This window comes from Eschrichtius robustus, chromosome 3, assembly GCF_028021215.1.
Source record: "Eschrichtius robustus isolate mEscRob2 chromosome 3, mEscRob2.pri, whole genome shotgun sequence".
Taxonomy (NCBI): domain Eukaryota; kingdom Metazoa; phylum Chordata; class Mammalia; order Artiodactyla; family Eschrichtiidae; genus Eschrichtius; species Eschrichtius robustus.
The window spans coordinates 109,604,333-109,625,103 of NC_090826.1; the positions used below are offsets into that span (position 1 = coordinate 109,604,333).

The following is a 20,771-nucleotide window of genomic DNA, read 5'->3' on the forward strand; positions in this document are numbered from 1 at the left end:
AGAGGCAGAAGGATAGGATAGGGGAAGAACACAAGAAATTCAGTGGTATTTCTAATGTTTTAATGTACAAATTGGGTGATGGATCATTTAATTATTATGCTTCATAATTTATCCATTTTAAATATATTCTTTATAGATATCAAACATTACATATTATAATTTTTAAAAATCTGCAATGGTGGAAATAAATGAACAAATGAATGAAGGCTCCCTGAAAGAAAACTGAGAATCCCTGACAGAAGCTACCCTATGCAAAAGACACAGTAGGTCCTCAAGTAATATCAGCTGGTTTACTGCTTTTTCCAAATACATACCTGGATTCCCTTCCTACTGGTGCTCCCTGATATGCGCAGCTACCCACTTCCATACACATAGCCTAAGCCCTACAATCCTGGCTAAGTCCTGACACATACATGACAAGAGACTGACACCTGGTGGATACAGAATGAATTTAATAAAACGACTAGGGAGTAAATCTTTCACTCTACATGGTGAAAGAGGGAGGCAGTAGGGTGGGGGACAGGGAAGCAGGAATGAGTAGAAACTAAAATTCGGAAACAGGAAAAGGAAGGATATCCATCTCTGAGATGTAAAGAAAGGGGATTGTCATCTAAATGAGACTAAAGAGATAGTCCCTAAAGAAGAATGATTTCCCTCTCATTCCTTCTGAGACTGGAACAAGATGAAAGAGATTATAGCTGCAGTAAGGAAAATGCAAGACTATTTGGAAAAGAGGAAGCAGGTATAGCTGATCTCAGCCTAGCAAGCTAAAACCACAGGTACTTCATAGCAGTGGCTAGGTGTCAGCTGTCTCCCCAGGAACTTCCCACTCCCAGTTTCCATTTAGAGATCTATGTGATCCTAAGGAGGCTGATCCTGCCCTTTTTTCGAAAGGTACAGTCCATGATGTAGAATAAATAAGCAAATTAGCATTTACCAAACTCCTGGCTACAGTGACTGGTTAGGGGCAGGCATGTGACCCAGGCTGGCCTAACCAGAGTGAATCTTAGGGCTTTTGCTAGGATTCCTGGCACAAAGATGCCCTCTCTTTCTGGCTGGACATAAATGAGGAAAATATGTAATCCTAGGAGTGCTGGCAGCCATGAGGTGGACCAGGCTTGATCCTACAGAAGGTAGAACAGTAGGGGAAGAAAATCAATCAGGTATTTAGAGACATACTGAGCCACTGGATCAGCTTTACCTGGAGCCAGCACTACCTCTGGACTTTCCAGTCACATGAGCCAATACATTTTTATTTTTAAGCCAGTTTGAGTTAGGTTTTCTATGATTTAAAATTGAAAGATGCCTAACCTATACATTCATCATACTCCATCCCTGTATTTCCACAGGATAGCACAGGGATCCAGGTAAGATGGTCACTACAGATTTATTAGTGACTCTAAAGCCAAGGGTATTGAGCTGGAAAGGTAAGAGGCAAGAACCAGGCACTATGCAAGACAGGGTGCCTCAGCTGTCTATACAGAAGAGAATGAAGAGCCAAGTGAGAAGCAAGTGCAAAGAAGGGCCTGTACTAGGCAGACAGGTAGAGTTAACATAGCACTCTTCCCCACATACCTAACATGGGGGTGTTGCTTTGGGGTCTTTTCACTCATGGGGTAAGGAGCTTTGAAGCACATGCCCCTTTAAGTCTTTATTACCCTGTGCTGCAGTGTCTACCTCTTCCTTGACCAAATGAAGAGCCTCCTTTTGGCTTCTACTGCCCTTGATGACACTCACTTTTGGGGTGACCGGAGGAATTTTATCTTCTGCTTCTTTGGCATGCCGGGAACTGGGGCCCCTTCCTCCTCTGGAAACAGCACCATCCTCCTGACCTTGGGCAAGCATCTCCTTCTCAGCCTCTCCCATTGGCCCTGGCCTCTCTGACCCTCCAGCTGAGTTGCCTTCCCCTCCAGAGGCCCACGTCTCCAGTGGTAACCTTGAGGACTGGGCAGAGTCCACGGCAGCTGCTGACTTGTCAGGGGTAGAATTCCTTTCCCTACTTCCACCTGATTTTTTTCGAGGGCGCCCCCGTTTTCTTTTGGCATCACTTCCTGTATCCTCTATATCCTGCTTTGTTGCTTTAGCTGGTGGGTCCTGCCCACTGGCCTCACTCACAGGTACTTCAGCTGTCCTCTTCACACCCTTGTCATGGGGTCCCGGGTCACCACCTATGCCCACTTCCCTGTTCTCTGTGCCCCTCGGCTGAGTGAGCCCCCCAGGTGGAGCCTGCCCAGGCCCAGGCCCGGGTCCAGGTCCAGGCAAAGCAGGAACAGTTGGTAAGATCATGTTAATGATGGGCACAGCTGCTTGGGGTCCCCCAGCTCTAGGGGGCAGAGGCAGTGTAGCCATTTTCAGAGTGCTTGAAGAAAGCTTGGGGGCCAGGACGGGTGGAGAGACTCGGATTGGTGGAATAAGTGAGCGAGGGGCCCGAGGGAGAAGCAGAGGCAGCCGGGCCACTAGGGCATTAACCTGTGGGTTATTGGCTGCTGGCGCTGGGCTCTCCACTACACTCTTCTTTCGCTCTCCACGTGCTGGGGGTCCAGCCCCAGCCCGGGGGTCCAGCTCCTTAGGAGGCTAAAAAGTAAAGAGAAGAACACAAAAAGTGGGAAGACTGGACAGTGGAGGAAAAATAGACACAGGAGGTGAAAAAGTACTGGATCCACTGGTGGAAGGATACACTAAACCCCCAACCCAGGGGAGCAAGGTCAAGGGCATCAACTTCCTTACCTGGGCCTGTCTCTCTGGTCTCTTATGGGCTCCGCCCTCCAGATTCTCTACACCATTCTTGGATTTAGATGACCGTTCCCGAGGGGCATGTTCATCCTCTTCTGCAGAGGTGCCAGAAAAGGTAACAAGGTGAGGAGGAAACAGAATGGAGGAGGGAGGCGATTCTGATTGACTGACTGGTAGAGGCAGGGGAAAGAAGGTGGTCGAAGGTATGTCCCAGAAGGCTCTCTAGGAATAGAAGGCAAATCCAAGGTGTCTCTATCCTAGGATGTGGGAGGGCCTTTGATGTTGAAAGTGGCTGAGGGTTTCTCAGAACATAAGAAGGGCTCCACTCACCAGCACGCCCCATAGCCTTGAGCACACTGGCGTGTGCAGATCGGGCAGAGATGAGATGCTGCTGCAGCAGGAAGCGGGCGACCTCAACGATGGAACTGAAGGACCGTTTCAGGATTCGCTCTGCCCAGTCACAGGTCAGGGCACAGGCTGCTTCAACCAGTTCATCCCGAGGTGCTGGGCTTACTTCTGGGCCCATTTCTGGCTGCAGGGGGGAAGGACATGCCCACTCACACTCTGAACAAAGGACCCTCCACCCCTCTCAGACACAGTGTTGACCATAAGTAAGACCAGACTAGGGATGGGAGTAGCCTCTATCAACCCATCCCAGAAACCCACAAATTCTCTCCCTCCTCTGCCTCAGCAGTAGCGTAGGCAGAAGGGCATGTCCTATATACCCAGAAACTGTGTGCAGAATGACCTAGGCTGTGTCAGGCCTCAAAACGTCTCCCAAAGTCCTCTGACTTCTACCTTGGAGAGAAGAGTGCAGTCGGAGGGTTGTTACTTACACTCTCAGAGCCCTTTAGGTCAAGTCCGGGCAAGGGCGGCATAGATACCAAGGTCTTCCTTCGTATGCCACTGTAGCAATATCTGACGTTTAAGTTAAGGGGCAACCAACACATGGGGGTCTCCAAGCCCCTCAGGAAGGTTAGGCTGTTTCCAGTCCTGTCTCTTCACATACTAAGTTTTCCTCCCCAGGTCCTCTAGCACAACCTCTCCAGTCAAGGATACTTGGACTGGCCCCGGCCACCAAGCCTTCGGGCTTTGATGTCAGGGAAGATCTCTCTGATGATTTTGCCAAAGTTGGCTGTGCTGAGTGGGCGGCAACAGGCGAGACTCTCACAGTACTTCCTGAGTGCGTGGGGGACAGAGTGGGAAGATACTCAGAGAAGGAGGTTTGGGAGTGGGTTCAGAGGGTCCCTGGGGATGAAGGTTGGGAAACCCTTTAAGAAGTCAGGCTCTGTCAAGGCAGGGAGCTCTCCAGGGATGAGGGGGTAGTCCTATGCCCACCATCCCACCCACCCCCCCATCCACCCACCGATAGGCATCGTAAACACTTTGTTTTGGCAGGCAGGTGTCAGTATGCTCTTCTAGGTGGTTGCGGATCCACCTATAAGCATACATGTACTCCTCATTGCTGAGTGTACTTGGCTCTGAGCTGCAAGAGAAGTAAAAGAAACAAGTATTACTAACATCCCAACAGTTGCCCTGGTTCTATCCAGATTATCACCTCAGTAGTGCTGGACTGAATCAGTTCATCCAGAATCCACCTTTCCCTGGTAAACCAAGGCAGGTCAGGGACTTTTCTTCCCCACTAAGGATACTGTTATGAGGATTCCTATTCACCCTGCCCCTTTTTAGGGAGCCTTTCTTTAAGAATCAGAACCTCTGATATCTAAAATTCTAGCACCAAACCTACCTTTTGTCTCCAGTACTGGGCCCTGAGGGGAGCTGAAGGTAGAGATACAGCTTGTCGTTGTCTGAGAATTTCTGTACATCTTGCTGAGGTAGGGAGGAACAGAGGCAGGAGAAATAATAAGGCCAAGAAGGACCCAAGGTAGGACCCACTGATGCTTACTAAAAAGTCCAGCTGACTTAGTGACTGGCAGGTTGACAAAGGACCTTAGAAATGATTTGAGGCTGTGCATTCACTGTGCCCTGAGGAGCCCTTAGGAGCTACCAAGGTGAGAAGGGGAGCGGAGGGGATCACCTCTGATTTTATTTCTATTGGGCTTCTACACAAGAGGTCACAGAGATGAAGTGAGATGCTCAAGGTCAAAGTGATAGCAAGTTGCAAGGCCAATTATCTTCTGACAGGGTAGACAACACTGACTTGCATAAACCTTTCTTACCCAAATCCTCACCATCCTCATTTCCCACCAATTCGATCTCCCTGTTGCCCTCTTCCCCAAAATACTCACCAGGATTCCCTCTACTTTGTTCTGCACGGCCTTGCTGTGGGGAAGAGGAGAAAGCTGGAGGTCATACACAAGATTTTTCCCCATCCCTATGTCTGATTGCCAGGGAGAGGAAGAGGTCTGAAAAGCCTAGCAGGTGCTCAAGAACTGCTACCATGATTAAGAATCTCCCCTGTTCAGATGCACTTGCTTGGGAGGGGGAGATCATCTACAGAGGAAGTGAAGTGCTACAGGGATCTATCCCCAGGTCCGGAACAAGGTTTAGAGGTGGTGATGAGTACTTACGAAATGGTACCTCGGAGCCTCTGAAGGAGGGTGGTGGGTTCCCCTGCCTCAGCACTACCTGAGGGGGCCCTTCCCCCAGTTTTTGGGCTCTTAGCATCAGGTTCATCTTCTGCCATCCCGGCATGAGGGCTGGAGTTGGGAGAAGACAGGACAAGAAGATTTAACTTCCCTCCCCGCCCCCCCCCACCCCAAGGCCCCAGGGCACTCCTCATCTCTCTACCCAGAAAGATAGAAAAACAGAAAGAAAGCCTCCAAATTTCCCCAGTGGTCTTTTTCTAAAACTCGCCTTCTCCAAAAATTAGAAATTATTCCATTACTTCTCCAGGGCCATATATACCCAGAGATCTTTGCCATCTCCATTCTATCTGCCCCACCTTTCTGCAGTCTCCTAAACGTGGAAAACTGTAAAGGAAGAGATAGGGGGGATTGGGAATCCACGTTAGAAAGAAAATTTCATTTCTGCCTCTGACCCCATACTGCCCTCCTTCCCCTCAAAAACAACAATAACAACCACAAGACTAAGTTGTTTAATTCTCTAATATGCTCCTCACCACTGAATTTGCCTGGGAGGTCAGAAAGGATACGAACATTTTCTGCCCTTCCAGGCTTGGAAAAAACTGGGCCCAAGTTCTCATTACTTAATCTCGCCACGGCTTCCCCCGCAGCTCCCCTCCCCACGTCGCCGGCCCCTACGTCATCTCCCTCAACATCCCATCCTGATGCGCGCCCCCACCTCCCTCCCTTCCCCCTCCATTCAATCCCGCGTTGCTGCAAAGTGAGGGGTTCAGGGTAGCGGAACTCCTGGGCTGGGCGTAGGAAACCCGGTTGGGGGAATGGGGTCCCAAATTCGGGGCACGTGCACATGGGTGAAGAAGCAGTTGAAAATACAGCCAAAATCTTTTTCTGCTCTCCTCCCAACTCATATTGCGCCCTCCCTACCTTTGAACAGTCGCCTTCCAACACAAGCAACAATAAAGGTAAGGGAGAAAGAGAAACTACCTCGCAGCCACCTTCACTCCAGCCCAGCCCCACGGTCCTGGCCCAGCGGGCTCGTGCGTTGCTTTATTTTCTTTTTTCTGAATGGCTGGAACAGCCCCGATATGCCTAGATACTCGGACGGCCTGTTCTACCATTGGTTGTTGCTGCCACCCGGAGACAGAAGGCGCCGGGCTCGCACCGGCGGCAGCTAAAGTCTGCCTGGTAACAGAATCTGATTGGTCAATAGGGGAGGGAAAATCCAAAGTTGGTCTTATTTGAGTCAAGAGGGGGAAGTCCGGGTTAGGTTTCGGTTAAAACTGGGGTCGGTTAGGACTGCCGGTCCCAAGAGGTTCTTTTCTTAAAGGGACCGCAGGACGAAAGACCGGGTGCTCGCCTCCTTTCGGAGCTTTCTTTGCTTTTGCTTTCTCCTTCCGTGTTTCAGTTTTGCCTTCGGTCGTCAGAGCTACTGGAAGAAAAGAGTCAATGGATGATAAAATAACTAGAAAATTATAGGTAGTAGTGATGGAAGTTCGCTGTAAGCTCACATTATCCCCTTTTGATGAAAAACAAGTTGAACCATTCCCCCCAGCCCTCACCAGCCAACACGCATGAAGACACTAACAAGAAACCTGCAAACACGGGCTCACATTCCTCACTGATGGAGGTCGCCAAACCTCAGTAGCTGTACCACATTAAGCTAAAGTTCCCGTAGTGTTCCTAGGTTTCCCGAGTGTACCTTATCTCCTTCCAAAGAGTTGCTAATGCCTTTGCATCCCCAAAGTTCTGTAGTCAGTGAACACTGGAATTTTGACTGACTTCCCCAGGGGGTGCTGGACGCCCACATGAATTTTTTCTCCTCAGAGAACATTGTACTGAAAGGTCAAGGGTTCTTCACTCTCTTAGTTAAGGCTTTTTAAGGTCATGAATCAGATGAAAGCAATGAACCCTCTGCCATGAAAAATGCAGGAACAGACCAAGCGGTGCATCTAATTTCAGAGGTCACAGACTCAAGGGTAACCACCCTTTGAATGGAGTACAGTATTTTGTTTTGCACAGCAGATATGTTACACCCAAAACTATCAGTATATTTATAGTCCTGAATTATAGTTCTCCAGTCGCATCGTCATTGTGCTTTCGTAAAGAGGACAGCAGTGTTGCCTGATTTCATGACCATCGCCCTTTGCAGCTTCCATTTCCCTACTACTAGCTTCTGTGGGTAGCGGGGGAACCCAGAGGATCACGGAGTCGGGGAAATAAGGATATACTGGCAGGAAGGTTTTCTAATAACAGCTAAAATTTATTTGTTAACTATGTGCCAGATACCAGACCAAATGTTAAACACCTCGGTTTGAAGTAGGAACTATTATTGCCTCCATTTTACAGACAAGGAAACAGATTTGGAGAGGTGAAGGGACTTGTCCACAGTTACATTGTAATTAGTGCTGGAATCAGGATCCAAAGTCAGACAGTCTGCCTTCGGAGCCCATTCTCTCTCTCTTTTTTTAAAATAAATTTATTTTATTTATTTATTTATTTTTGGCTGCGTTGGGTCTTCATTGCTGCGAGCTGCTGCGCGCGGGCTTTCTCTAGTTGCGTTGAGCGGGGGCTACTCTTTGTTGTGGTGCGCAGGCTTCTTATTGGGTGGCTTCTCTTGTTGCGGAGCTCGGGCTTTAGGTGCACGGGCTTCAGTAGTTGCAGCACGTGGGCTCAGTAGTTGTGGCTCGTGGGCTCTAGAGTGCAGGTTCAGTAGTTGTGGCACACGGGCTTAGTTGTTCCGTGGCATGTGGGATCTTCCCAGACCAGGGCTCGAACCCATGTAGCCTGCATTGGCAGGTGGATTCTTAACTACTGTACCACCAGGGAAGTCCCAGAGCCCATTCTCTTGAACACTGCCCTAGATTGCATAGATTTGCCGGTGCTCAGATACAAATATGGGTATAGAGTGATGGAAAGATACCCCGAACACCACTGTTTGGTATGAAGGGGAATATAGAGCACTTTAACTGGAAAAAGAATTTGGGGTAAATTATGCTGGCATAGGAAGTTGCAGGTGGCAGAGAATAAGTGGAAGCTTTAGCAAAGGGAGAAAAAGCATCATAGCTATGTAAGGGAGATTATTTTGACAGCACTATAGAAAGGTGAGGTTGAGTGGGGAGGCCGGGGAGGCTAGAGATGGGAAAAACAGGCAACTGACTATTCATTTATGCCAGGTGTTATGCTAAGAGCTGGGGATACAAAGCTGAATAACGTACAATGGTCCTTGCCCTGAGAAGTAACAATAAAAATTGTCTGATAAGCATCATCATAACAACAAATATTGATATAGAGCTTAACATGTGCTGAGGATTGTTCTAAGGGCCTCACATATGTTACCTTTTTATCTTGTAGCAACTCTATCAGATAGGATAATCTGATAGATTATCCGCATTTTACAGATAAGGAGACTGAGAGATTAATAATTTGCCCAAGTTTACACAGTAAGTGATGGAGTTAGGATCTGAACTGGGCTGCCTGGATTCAGAATTTGCTCTTAAGCACTATTATACATTGCCTACTAATATATATTTTTTAAATTTATTTACTTTATTTGTTTTTGACTGCGTTGGGTCTTTGTTGCTGTGCATGGGCTTTCTCTAGTTGTGGCGAGTAGGGGCTACTCTTCTGTTGATATGTTCAAATCAGTATCAGCAAGGGCCGCACATTGCATTGCATTTGGTTTTGGTTGATGTTTCTTAAACCTTTCTAATCTATACGCTCTCTCTCTCTCTCTCTCTATTTATTTGTTGAGGAAACTGGTCATTTGCTCTATAGAATTTCCCACATTCTGCATTTTTATGATTTCACCTTTATAGTGTTTTTAGGTTTTTAAAACTTGTTCTTCTGTCTCCTGTATTTCCTGTAAACTGATTGTGCAGGCTTCATCAGATTAATTTTGGCTTTTTGGCAAGAATACTTCATAGGTGGTGCTGTGTACTTCCTATTGCATCACAGGAGGTGTGCTTTTCATGACGTAAAGATTGAATAGTGTATTCAGGTTTTGTCGCCTGATCTATCCATTATGAAGCCCCATTTCAGTCTTTCACTGAATGGTTTTAGCAGCCACTGATGATCATTGCCTGGATCCAATTGTCATTAGAGGTTACAAATTGGTACTATCCAAATTCTGTCACTCCTTCTGAATTTACTAGCTGAAATTCTTTGTTGTTGTTGTTTGGTTGGTTGGTTGTTTTTTTCGTTTTATGTTTGCATCAGGTTGGGGGGCTTTGGGGTTGGGGGCATCGATTTAGGGGCAGTGGTTGATGTCCCGGGGAATGAGAGGACATGGAATCCAGCTCCCACAGGCCCTCACACACTGGGGGAGCTAGTGGCTACCCCTCCCCACAGGGCCGGATCCCCGGGGCCTAACCACCTGGGGTGCTGGGGTGGTGACTCACCAGGACCATGCATTCCTGTCTACTAGCTGAAATTTTGTAAAGGATGTTTCCTCATCAACTATTTGCTTATCCCAAGGCAAATTCTTTCTGAAGAAGTTTGGTTATTGAAAAGGACAGGGTAGAAACCTAGGATAGACTTCTGTTAAGACCCAGTAAATCCCAAGGCTCCCTGTAACTTAATCATCTTTTATAGTCACTTATTCATTAAGGCACACTATGTGCTACTATCCAAGCTGGGTATTGGGAGGAAGCAGGGATTTTCAATATAATGTGACATATGTTCATGCTGAGGTAAAGTGCAGGAGGCCCCTAACCCGGAGCTGTCAGGGAAGAAGGGCTTTCCCAGGGATATGGCAACCTGGCCCAGATGGCAGGTAAGGCAGCGGGAGGGAATCAGGACTCGAGTTGAGGTAGATGTTTCAGGGGGCATGTTTAAAGACCTCAAAGGGAAAGAAAGTGTAATACATTCTTGGGGGGACCTGGCCATCTCGGGGGTCTTAGACTGCTCCAGTGTTTAAAACAAAGACACCTTTGCGGAAGACTGAAAAGAATGTAGATTAATACCTGAATGTTGCTTGGTACTGTCTTGGGTAGAGAGTAAAGGAATCAATAGAATTACTGCTTGGGGGCTTACCTGGTGGCGCAGTGGTTAGGAATCTGCCTGCCAATGCAGGGGACATGGGTTCAAGCCCTGGTCCGGGAAGATCCCACATGCCATGGAGCAACTAAGCCTGTGCACTACAACTACGGAGCCTGTGGTCTAAAGCCCGCGAGCCACAACTACTGAGCCCGTGTGCCACAACTACTGGAGCCCGCGTGCCTAGAGCCCGTGCTCCGCAACAGGAGAAGCCACCGCAGTGAGAAGCCTGCGCACGGCAGCGAAGAGTAGCCCCTGCTCACCGCAACTAGAGGAAGCCCGCGCACAGCGACGAAGACCCAACGCAGCCAAAAATAAATACATAAAATTAAAAAAAAAATTACCTTAGAATTACTGCTTGGCTGCTGTCTCTTAGGTTCCTGAAACTTCCATCCCATTCCTCTTATAAACAACTAAAGACTTAGTGCAGAGAAAGGAGGCATCTCTGATTTGGGCAAGGTTCTAAAACACTGTCCAGGTGAGGAGACAAGAATGCCAGGGCCTAGTGTGTTGGGTTGGTTACCTTGATGTTCCCAGCCCTCCTGCCCCGTCGTGTTCCTGTCTTCCAGGTAGGAGGTGACACACCTAACCTCCTCAGAACAGTGTGTTCAACTGATGGCACCATCTACGTCAGGGGTCTAGGGTATCTCCTGTGTGTGAGGGGGCACATTACATTCTCCTGGGGGTGGTGGGTGAGATTTTAGGTTCATTAAAAGAAAGCACGAGTTAAAAAAAAAAGTTTAGGAACACTGATTGACAGCTTCCTTCCTGTCAGCTCTCCTTGCGACGACCACCTCCAAAATCTTCAGGTTCTGTCTGGCCATAAAAGTGAGATTCTGGCACCCTTAGCATCGTGCTGTGATCACTGGTATGAACTAGTCCTCATAACCATCCCACCCCCTGGTCCTCTTCAGGACTTTCCCGTGCAAGATACAGAGGGTCAGCAGAGGAGGAGTCATAGGCCCGGTGCCCCGAAAGACAAGGTGATCTCAGGAAAAGGTTCACCAGTTTATTTCTTAGTGAAATAATTTCCAAGAGCTCAGTGAGCAGCTTGCAGCAGTGGTGGGTAGATAGAGACACGGCTCAATTCGTTTCAACAGCCTGAGTTTGGCTTTGGGAGGACAAGCTGCCAAGGGTCGGGGACTGAGAGAGCAGAGTGAAGCCGGGTCCCTGCAGAAGTGAGGGCGCAGGATGTGGAGTGGGGCTAGGAGGAGTGGACTTCAGAGCCAGATGTCAGAGCTGCAGTCGCCCCCAGGGTAGCGGAGCTCATGGGCCAGGGCTGGGCCGAGGGGCTCCTTCCCAAAGTCTACCAGGAAGTTGGGGTTCAACTTCAGCCCTCCCTTTACTGTGTCTACATCGATCTGCAGCATCACAGAGCCTTCCCTGGTAGAAACAGGAGGGAGAAGAAACAGGTCAGAGGGGGCCCATCCCCTTCCCCCAAGAATTAGGTAAGTGTGAGGGCAGGGAGAGGGGTTCCTGAGGAGGGAGCAGAGTCTGGAAGTGGAGCCAAGGACTCTTCAGAAAGCCAAACCCCTCTGGGAGGGGAGCCCAGGCTGTCTACTTCTTACCTGATGAGATCAGGGTAAAACTGCTTGTCCCAGGCACTGTACAGCGACGTGGTGACGTAGAGACGCTTCCCATCCAGGCTAAGCTGGATCATCTGAGGGCCTCCGGCCACTTGTTTCCCCTTGGGAAAACCAGGGGTCAGACCCCAGGGTTACATACAGATCCTAGGCGGGAATCAGTGGCACCACCCAAACCCCAAGGACGTGCTCAGCGGCTGCCCAGCCCCCTCCCCCATACTTCTCCAGCACGGGTCTGAGGGGCCCGTGAGCAGGCGGAGAGATCCTCACCTTGACCACCAGGGGTTCTGGCTGGGAGTTTAGCTCCTGGTCCTCCAGCACCTGCACGGGGCCTCCCTTAACAATGCTGCCCCCGAGGAAGAGCTGGGTGGGGAGGTGCAGGGCATAAAGGAGGACAGTGGCGGGAGGTAAGGACGTTGCAGGAAGGGAACCTCACTCCCTCACGTTCCCCGCGTCTAGCCACGATTCCCCATGGTCCTGGCCCGAACCATCCCTCAGCCCCCATCTTTGCTTTTCCTGCACCTCCCTTATCATCCCCCAGCCAGTTCATACCCTCCACCTCATGCCCAGACTTCTACTTCCTCCCTCCTTTCCTCTCCATCCTGCTAGGACCCACCTGTCCCGTGAGGCGGGGCCTCTGCGGGTCAGAGATGTCATACTGCCGCAGATCCCCATGCAGCCAGTTGCTGAAGTAGAGGAAGCGGTCGTCCAGGGACAGCAGGATGTCAGTGATCAGGCCTGGGTGGGGGGTTGCAGTTCAGAGGCACCTTAAGACTCTTGTTCCCCAGCCTGAGAATCAACCTTCCAATTCCCACACTCCCCTGAGCACTCACCTGGCATTTCAGGCAGCATCCAGCCCTTCACTTTCTTGGGGGGCACCTGGATCACCTTCTCCACTGACCAAGTACCTCCCTGCATTGGGGTCAAGAGGCAGAGAGGTGAGCCTGTCAGAGCTGGGCGATGCGTGTCAGATCTGGGTCTCCCCAGGGCATACAGTCTACAGGGAGAGAGTAGATGCAGGGCCTTCTTGCCACTAGGGTCTAACCCCCATGCAAACCCCTTAAGGCAGGGATCATGTCTGCTTCACCACTGTATTCCCAACACCTAACACAGTGCCTGACTCACTAAATATTTTTTGAATGAATGAATAAATCAATATAGCCAGTTAGGGCTTAGGGAGAAATTAGCCTAGGGCTGAGAGGAGACAGGCAGGGCAGGTGGTCTTGTTTTTTATTCCTGGGAAGGCTGGGTTGGTGGAGCCCGGCAGAGGAGGCCTGGGTCACTCCTAGGGAGAAGGGAGCGTCATGGCTATGGAAGCTGGGCAGAGCGCTGACAGGACTGCCAGGAGGAGAGGGCCGGAGCGCACATCACCTCATTCTTATAGAAGCGCTGGATGTTGGAGCTGAGGGCACAGCCCACGAAGCCCTGATCAGCGGCCGGGTTGTGTAGGAAGCGGATCTCCAGGGGGATGAGGCCGTCCTGTAGAGTCAGGGTCTGCACCCTCTCATGGCGCTGCCAGTCCCACACATGTAAGTGGTTCCCATACAGCCCTGGGGTGGGGATGCAGCCGGAAGATGGAATCAGGATCAGGGCGGGAGGGCATGGGCCAAGGCTGGGGCACAGCACAGGGGAGAAGGTTGAAAAATGGGTTGGAGGGATCAGAGGGACACTTGAGCAAGTCAGAGCACTCAGCACATCCTATATCATCACCCCAAGAGTCTGGGGTCCACAAGAGGGAAGCAAGAGGGCTGGAGAGTAGGGGTTTGGAATAGAGAGCAGGGGTTTGTGTGACCAGGCTCCTGCCAGCCCGCGGGTAGTGGGGGATTCTCACCCGCCTCAACATCAGCGGGGTTGAAGCCATCTTGTAAGACATTGGGAGCTGCCCATTCAGTGCTGACCATGACATTGTGTCGAGGCTGGTACCAGAAGTCATAGCCCATAGGCGCAGCACCTCCAGGCCGCTCCCACGTGCCCTTCACCTCAAACGTCTCTCCATCCAGCAGCACAAAACCCCCTGAGCAGGGAAGGAAGTAGGGTGGTAGGTAGAGTTGGTGGAGGTGCGACCTTCACCCAGCCCTCACCCCCAGGCCTGTCCAAGAGGCTCCAAGCCCATTGCCTGGTGCCCCTCCTCCCACTGGGTTTGCCAGATCCTTAAATTCAGGAGCTGAATTTGGACACCTGTCCAAAGGGTCCCACCCAGAGGGCCGGGTGAGAGGTGGGGACTTACTCTGGTGCCCCTACCTCCCACCAAGTTCATCCCTCTCCCAGACCACAGGGTAAATTTTTCCTCCCTTGAGCCAAGATCTTCTGGGACTCTTTACCCTGTGCTTCCTTTGGCTAGCCTCCTACTTTCCGGGTAGGGTTCCTGCCAGAGTCTAGACTCCATTCTGCTCACTCACTCCATTTTTTTTAGAGAGAAAATTATTTGTAATTCAACATGAATGCCCACTATGTTTTTCCCTAGCTGAGTATGTCATGACACCTTGCCACTTCTTTGCAAATGTAAATAGATGTCTACTCCTAAGTGTTCTTAAATCTAGGAATGTCATGCATCCCATCTCCTGGAAAAAGCAGTTAAACAGAGTCTAATGCAGTAACCTTAACTGGATGACCTTAACTGATACTTCACTCCAAGCCCTTGGATGGGGAGTTCTGGTGAAATACGTAAGGCTGGGAGAGAAGCAGCACAGCATGGTGATTAGGACATAGATTCTGGAGCCATGTTGCTGGGCTTGAGTTCCAGCTCTGTGACTTAACAGCTGGCTGACTTCGGGTAAATTACTTAGCCAGTCTGTGCCCCAGCTTCCTAATCTGTAACACAGGGATCACAGTAGCATCTATCTCATAGGTTGTGTCTGGCACATAGTAGACACTTTATGTGAAAGCTCTGATCATAACATAAATGAGAAAGTAGCTGTGACAATTAAGGATCTCAAGGACTGTGAGATTTGCTCATGAATTCACGAAGGCCGATATTAAATGCATGTGTTTTCTGGGGCCATGTCTGTATTTGCTCACATTTCCCACGGCAGACAGTTCTGACTATAACTTGTAAGTGAATTCATCATTCAAGGCTCACCTTCATAAAAATAATTGAAACAACTGAAGTTACTTGACTATAGTTTAAATATTGGATGAGACTCCGCCCTCTGGGTCTCCCTGGAAGGTCATTCCATCCCTCCCTCAGTTTGGGATCTGCTTCCCTCACAGATGTGCCTACAATGCTGGCAGGTACCTTTGCCATTGCCTTTGGGGTCTCCCAAGGAACTGATCATCACCTCCCCACTGGCCAGGCAGTGGGTGGTGTGGAGGTAGCCCAGGTCACACTTGGCATGGATGTCCTTGGGCTCAACAACCTGGAGAGGGTAAGGAATGGCGTCAGAATCTCACAGGGCCAGGAGTCCCCACTCCTTACTCCTCCCCTCCCACACTTCTATCTACTGACCCTGCCCTCTTTTCCTCTGAAACATAGACACAATTTTCCCTGCAGGAATATGGCAAAGACTGAGTCTGCAGAGCAGCAGGGGCGTCACAGAGACTGATAACTCCCCAGCAGAAAACATGGACTTCTCTCACCCTGCCTGTCTTGAGGGCACTCACAGCCCTTTGAGACTGTAAGCTCCTCCCAGGCTGGGAGGATGCCAGTGTCAACTTTGTATCACCAGCGCCCAGCAGTGAGCGCCTAGCACAAAGAAGGCACTCAACAAAGTGTTGAAAGGAAGGATCAGAGGCTCCCGCCTAAGGGAAGCCCTGGGCTCCTAACCGGCTGGGGCAGAAATGGCTCCTTCTCCAGCTCGGAGTGAAAAACGAGAGCCTCCTTCCTCCCCTGTGGTGCCCCTGGGCGATGATGACCCAGCACACCTGGTAACTCTCCTCCAAAGTCTAGCCCCACTCGCTGCTGTTGAGCCCCGACCCTGCACAGGAGCTGGAGGGAGCTGCTTTAGGGGCGGCTTCCTTGCTCACAGGCTGCCCTGGGTGGCGGGCACATTAGGGGCCCAGAGCTGGCTAGGGCAGAGGACGTGCCTTGTGCAGCTTCGGAGCGCGGGGCTCGGTGCCCACATCCACCACGTAAATTCGGGAGGAGATGAGACTGGGCAGCAGCAGCTTGGTGCGCGACTTGGTGCTGTCCCCGAAGCAGCTGCTGCAGGTGTTCCACCCTGAGTGATGCAGCTCGTCCTTCAGGTGGGGCATGGGCAGCCGATGGATGACCTAGGATAGGAGAGCGGGCAGGGGTGGTGCTCACCCAGACCACGCCTCTGTGCGCTTTCGGAGAAGGGGCCCTCTGGACCCACTTCATCTTGGCAGCACAGCACAGACTTCATTTTCAGCACTGCCCTCGCCCGTGGGTGAGGGGTACCCTTGTGCAGTGAACAGCCTGAACAACCATACCCAGGGAGGGTGAAGAAGGATGGAGCAGGGAAAGGGCACTGCCAGGGCCAGGGCTAGAGGAGGGGTCTGAGGGTCCTCTGGTGCCCAAGCCCCACCTCACCTGGCAATACTGGGGAGACTTGGGGTCAACGTCCACAGTGGCCAGATAATCCGGGGCCTCAGTGTTCGTGTTTCGGTAGATACAGGGCAGGTAGACAATCTCCTCCCTGGGTCCTAGAGGGTAGAAAGCAGGCGGTGGGGTGGGCGGGGTGGGGACAAGGGCCGGGGCAAGACAGGGTGTGTGTCAGCAGTGGAATCGGTAGCAGGCACTGGCTTGCCTACTCCTGGGGGTGCTGGCTCTCAGTCTTCTCACACTTACCTTTCATGGCCTCCAGAGGTGAAGGGTAGCCAGGTCCACACTTCCCACATTCCGTAGCTGTGGAAACAATGGGGCATGCTGGCTGCACCGCGCTCTGGAGGACGAAGTCTCCTTCCTCACATGCTGCAACCCGAGCCCCCCAAACCCCCGGCCCGCCACTGGCCAAGGCAGAGGCACTGTCTCAGGTCCCCTCCAGACCCTCAAAACCCTGATGAGTGTGTGGGTATGGCAGGAAGAGCTGCAGAGCTATGACCTGAAGGTGCACAGACCCTTGAGCAGGACCCAGGGGAGGCAGGAGAAGGGTGAGTGCAGGGGAGGCGGTGTGGTGCAGTGGTTATGACATTGACTTGGGCCCCAATCCCAGCTGGTCACTGACTAGCCATGGGAGCTTAGGCAAATCACCTAACCTCCCTGGCCTCAGTTTCCACATCATCTGTAAAAAGAGGGTAATAAGAATACCACAATGGGCTTTTATGAGAAATAAACAAGAAGCTGCAGTCAAGTGTGCAGCTTTGTACTTGCATGGTAGGAGCCCGTAAACCCTGGTTGTTCTTAAGGAACAGCCGTCAGGGAGTGACGGTGGTGCCTGTTCAGCTCCTTTCACTGAAAGGTATCTAAACCAGGAGCTGGAACACTTCCTGCTTCCCTCCCCTCTGGGTCCTGACCCCAGGCTGCTGGCCAGAGCCTGGGTTATATAACCAAGGGTCTGGTAAGGGATAGGAGGCTGAAGTTCAAGGCTGCAGGACTGATACTAACTGAATGTCCTTAGACCAGTTTCTACCCCTGGGTGGGCCCCATCCACCTCCTTTATCTGTAAAGCAAGTTGTTTGGCCCAACCCTGGAAAACTCAGAGGCCCACCCACCAGAGCTGTAGGAAGTGGCCCTCCTTGTCCCCTGAAGTCTGGCAAGAGAAGCCACGTGGATCTACAGGACCAAAGTCAGGAACCAAAGTCAGTCGCTGAGAAGGAGGGCTGCCACCAGGCATTAAGCATCAGGATTTGGGGCCTAACCAGGAGGAAGGGCTGAGGAATAAACAGAGGGAGCTGTAGGCCGAAAGAAATCCTGGAGTGGAGTTCACAGGACTTGACACTGCCTCCCTGCCTGGTCCCATGGCCAGTCTGGCTACTGCCCCAGAATCGAGCCTCCACTGGTGTCTGGGCTCAGGCCCTCAGCCAGGGAGCCAGGTCCCCCTACTTGCAGCAGCCAAGTGACTTAGGAGGCTGAGAGGCAGCAACAGCATTTTAGAGTCCAGAAGCGTGGTGTCAAGGTCCAGGTGTGACATCTACTCTCTCCATTTTCTCCACTGTGTTCGCCTAAAAGGGGTAATATCTTACCTTCTTCTCTAAGTGGCTATGAAGGCCAAATAAGACAAAGTATTCAGAAGTTCTTTTATAAGTGAGAGGTGTTGTATAAATACGGGTAGCGCTGTGCCAGAAATCCCAGGCAGTGCCTGGTGCCCAGAGAGAGGGCTGGCGCTGGGATGGGACACGGTGAGGTCCAGTCCAAAGGAATTAAGGAGACTTGTTGTGCTATACAACCAAGCTGTGTCAGGGTTTGGCACAGGAGGTGAGGCGGAGGGGAAGGAGATTCCAAACTCCGAGACATCAAGACAGAGATGCAAAATCTGCAAAACCAGAGACTGAGAGAGAAGTAAAGGTATGAAAGAGGTGTGTGAAGGAGGTATTGCCCCTCAGCACCATCTCCCCATCCCAGACCCTAACTGCCGCATCCTGCACAGCATTTCTGAGAGTCAGGGTCAGGCCCTGCGTGCCACTCAGGCCCCACTGAGCGTCAGTCCTCTTTCTGGGGGAACATTCCCCCTGTCTTAAGCGTCTCAAGCAAGATCTCTGAACGCCTTTGGGTTTGAGATGAGCCCAGGGAAAGCTCATTGGGTTTTCCCAAGGCCAGGCTGGTTTGTTGGGCATTCTGCCAGAAAAGACCCAGATCCACAGGGGGCAAGGACCTCGATGCTCCCAGCCAGACCCAGACTCTTCCTCAGCCTGACATCCAGGAGTCCATGGATGGGGGGGTAGGAGGACTTGGCGGACTGAGAGGGTGGGAGGCACTGAAACAGCCCCTCTCCCACCCCGAGAGAGGGGGGCTCCCTGATTTCCCTCCCAAAGTGATTGGTGGGGCAGGGTAGCTAAAGAGCAACCTGGCCACAAAGGCCTGGGTTCCCTACTCCCTGCAGTAAGAAGTTGGCTTAGGGCTGAAATCAGGGTTGTCTGTCTCCTACGGTAACAGACAGAGACATAGAGCTCCTCCTAAGTACCCCTACCCTTATTTTCTCAGCTGCAGAAAGGCTCCCTGGCCGCAGGCTGCAGCTGGGGAGCGGAGGTCGGCGGGGAGCCCAAAGTCACCTTTCCCAGCAGTCCCTCTGCCTTCCTTCCCAGACGCCTCCAGTACTTCGGCTAAGCTGGGAAATGCAGGGGTGGGGGTGGGGCGGGGCCGGTGGAGCGGAGCCTGGCGCTCCCTCCCCTAACCAGCTCCCCCTCCAGGTTTTCTGTCACTTCCTGCGGGTTGGGCCATTGGTGGTCAGCGGACGGTTGTCAGACGCCCCCCTCCTTACCCATGCTGCTTGCTGGTGCGCTTTGCTCCCGACGGGTCTGCAAGGAGTGGGCAGAGGCGGAGGGCTGTGCTAGTGTCCGAGGCAGGCTGTGCGGGGAAGGGGCAAAGGGACGGAATTTATACCACCAACTGGGGGTGGGCGGGGCAGGGGGAGGGCCCGGTCGCCGCCCGGAGTGGATGATGGATAGTTCCTGGGCAGGGCGCTCTCAAGTGGCCTGAGCGGCTGTGTTTGAGTTACTGGCTGTGTGCTTGTATGTGTGTACAGGTGTGTGTGCGCAGGAGCGTGTGCATGTGCAGATGTATGCTGTGCCTGCGCACGTTTCTCTTTAGTGGAGTGGGTTCCTGGGCATGTGCATTTGTGTGTGCTTGCTCCTGTGTACCTGGGTGTTTCCTGTGTGTGTACTTTTATGCATGTGCCTGCATGAGTGTGTATCTGTGTCTGTGTGCCTGTGTGAGGGTGCTTGTGTGTAAAAACCTGTGCTTGTGTATGTATGTGTGCCTGTGCACGTCGGTGTGTTCCTGAGTGTGTGCCTGCCAGAATATTTATGCCTGTGAGGGCATGTGCATGTGTGCCTGTGTGTGTGTGTATGTGTGTGTGTTTGCGTGAGTGTGTATGTGCCAAGTTCCTGGTCTCTAAGTGCTCATCTCTGTACTTGGACCTATCTCTTGGCATTTAGGGGCACCGAGGGCAGTGGGCCCATTTGCTCCTGCATCCACAGCCAGGGTCAGCTCTCTCCTAAGACTGCCTTCCTATTCCAGACAAACATGTTCCCCAAGGACTGCTCACCCATGTCTTCCTGCCACAGCTGCCCTGACAGGAGCCAGGGCAGGGTTGTGTGTCCAGGTTCCACTTTCTCCAGACCCATCCTCTTGAGCTTTGAAGAGGAAGGAAAGTTGGCAGTGCCATTATTACCCTCTACTACCCTTATAAACCTCAGAAGGAGAAAGTGGAGCGCCTCCCCCTCTTCTCCCAGCCTGGTGCCTCGATAGCTCCCCAGGGCAGGGTAGAAGCGCCCAAGGGTAGCCCAGCCTGATGCCACTGTCCCTAGCTGACCCTGACAAGCCATAAAACTCAGGTTCTCCATCTATCCAGGAAAGAGTCCTCCACCTGGAGAATTCCATGACTGCTGAGCCTGCTCATATAGTGTCCCAGCCCCTCAGGCAAATGACAACTACTTGCTGAAGAGCTGAGGCAGGGTTGAGGCCTGATCCCTTTAACTTTCTCTGGGGCTGCCCTCATCCAGGGAGCTGGACAAGGGGACCCACACAAATTGCTCTCCATCTTGAAGCCGAGGGTCCCCTCTTTCCTCAAAATTGGCCACCTGACCAGGGTAACCCCTGCCCCACTCTTCTAGGAGCCTGCTGGCTCTGGTCCACAGAAGCCACTTTCATCTCCTTGGATGAAAGCTCTGGGGTGAAGTTTTTATTGGATAGTGAAAGGAACAAACTTTGGGCTTGAGATTGCCAGTAGAAAAGAGCCACAAGGTTTCCAAACCAGAGTGGAGGGAAGGAGAGCAAACCTGGGCTTCAGTGTGATGGGTTTCTGTCCTCCTGGTTCCC

At 51.6% G+C, this 20,771-nt stretch overlaps 2 protein-coding genes across 8 annotated transcripts; both read right to left on the reverse strand.

Moving 5' to 3' along the window:
- Positions 1-107: 107 nt before the first annotated feature.
- Positions 108-6,401, reverse strand: RFX5 (regulatory factor X5). 6 transcript variants are annotated; one of them, XM_068540779.1, is made up of 11 exons: positions 6,264-6,307; positions 5,602-5,666; positions 5,265-5,393; positions 4,983-5,016; positions 4,481-4,563; positions 4,100-4,219; positions 3,793-3,912; positions 3,570-3,651; positions 3,064-3,265; positions 2,728-2,828; positions 108-2,574 (listed from the first exon to the last, which is right to left on the reverse strand). In XM_068540779.1, exons 2-11 carry the CDS (start codon positions 5,622-5,624, stop codon positions 1,606-1,608), a joined length of 1,863 nt encoding a protein of 620 aa, XP_068396880.1. In that variant the 5' UTR covers positions 5,625-5,666; positions 6,264-6,307; the 3' UTR covers positions 108-1,605. The 6 variants fall into 6 exon arrangements, with proteins under 6 accessions (XP_068396880.1, XP_068396883.1, XP_068396879.1 ...); XM_068540782.1 differs by having other exon boundaries at positions 5,639-5,666; positions 6,264-6,291; XM_068540778.1 differs by lacking the exon at positions 6,264-6,307 and adding an exon at positions 5,816-5,837.
- A 4,901-nt stretch (positions 6,402-11,302) lies between these two features.
- On the reverse strand, positions 11,303-19,305 carry SELENBP1 (selenium binding protein 1). 2 transcript variants are annotated; one of them, XM_068540784.1, is made up of 12 exons: positions 19,213-19,305; positions 16,644-16,700; positions 16,386-16,498; positions 15,920-16,105; positions 15,132-15,252; positions 13,728-13,910; positions 13,268-13,446; positions 12,730-12,808; positions 12,513-12,634; positions 12,167-12,259; positions 11,882-12,000; positions 11,303-11,696 (listed from the first exon to the last, which is right to left on the reverse strand). In XM_068540784.1, the coding sequence occupies exons 1-12, from the start codon at positions 19,214-19,216 to the stop codon at positions 11,534-11,536; spliced, it is 1,419 nt and encodes a 472-aa protein (XP_068396885.1). In that variant the 5' UTR covers positions 19,217-19,305; the 3' UTR covers positions 11,303-11,533. The 2 variants fall into 2 exon arrangements, with proteins under 2 accessions (XP_068396885.1, XP_068396886.1); XM_068540785.1 differs by lacking the exon at positions 19,213-19,305 and adding an exon at positions 17,978-18,047.
- Between the last annotated feature and the right edge of the window lie 1,466 nt (positions 19,306-20,771).

What these genes read in the sequence shown, in the direction of transcription:
- RFX5 (XM_068540777.1), bottom strand. Translation starts at nt 6,397, where the DNA reads ATGGTAGAACAGGCCGTCCGAGTATCTAGGCATATCGGGGCTGTTCCA. An exon ending in CCCAGTACTGGAGACAAAAG is followed by an intron (nt 4,220 to 4,480) that starts GTAGGTTTGGTG and finishes CTTCTCTTGCAG; the next exon opens with CTCAGAGCCAAGTACACTCA. An exon ending in AGTGTTTACGATGCCTATCG is followed by an intron (nt 3,913 to 4,099) that starts GTGGGTGGATGG and finishes CCACGCACTCAG; the next exon opens with GAAGTACTGTGAGAGTCTCG.
- SELENBP1 (XM_068540784.1), bottom strand. An exon ending in AGTCTCCCCAGTATTGCCAG is followed by an intron (nt 16,106 to 16,385) that starts GTGAGGTGGGGC and finishes CTCCTATCCTAG; the next exon opens with GTCATCCATCGGCTGCCCAT. An exon ending in GCGCTCCGAAGCTGCACAAG is followed by an intron (nt 15,253 to 15,919) that starts GCACGTCCTCTG and finishes TACCCTCTCCAG; the next exon opens with GTTGTTGAGCCCAAGGACAT.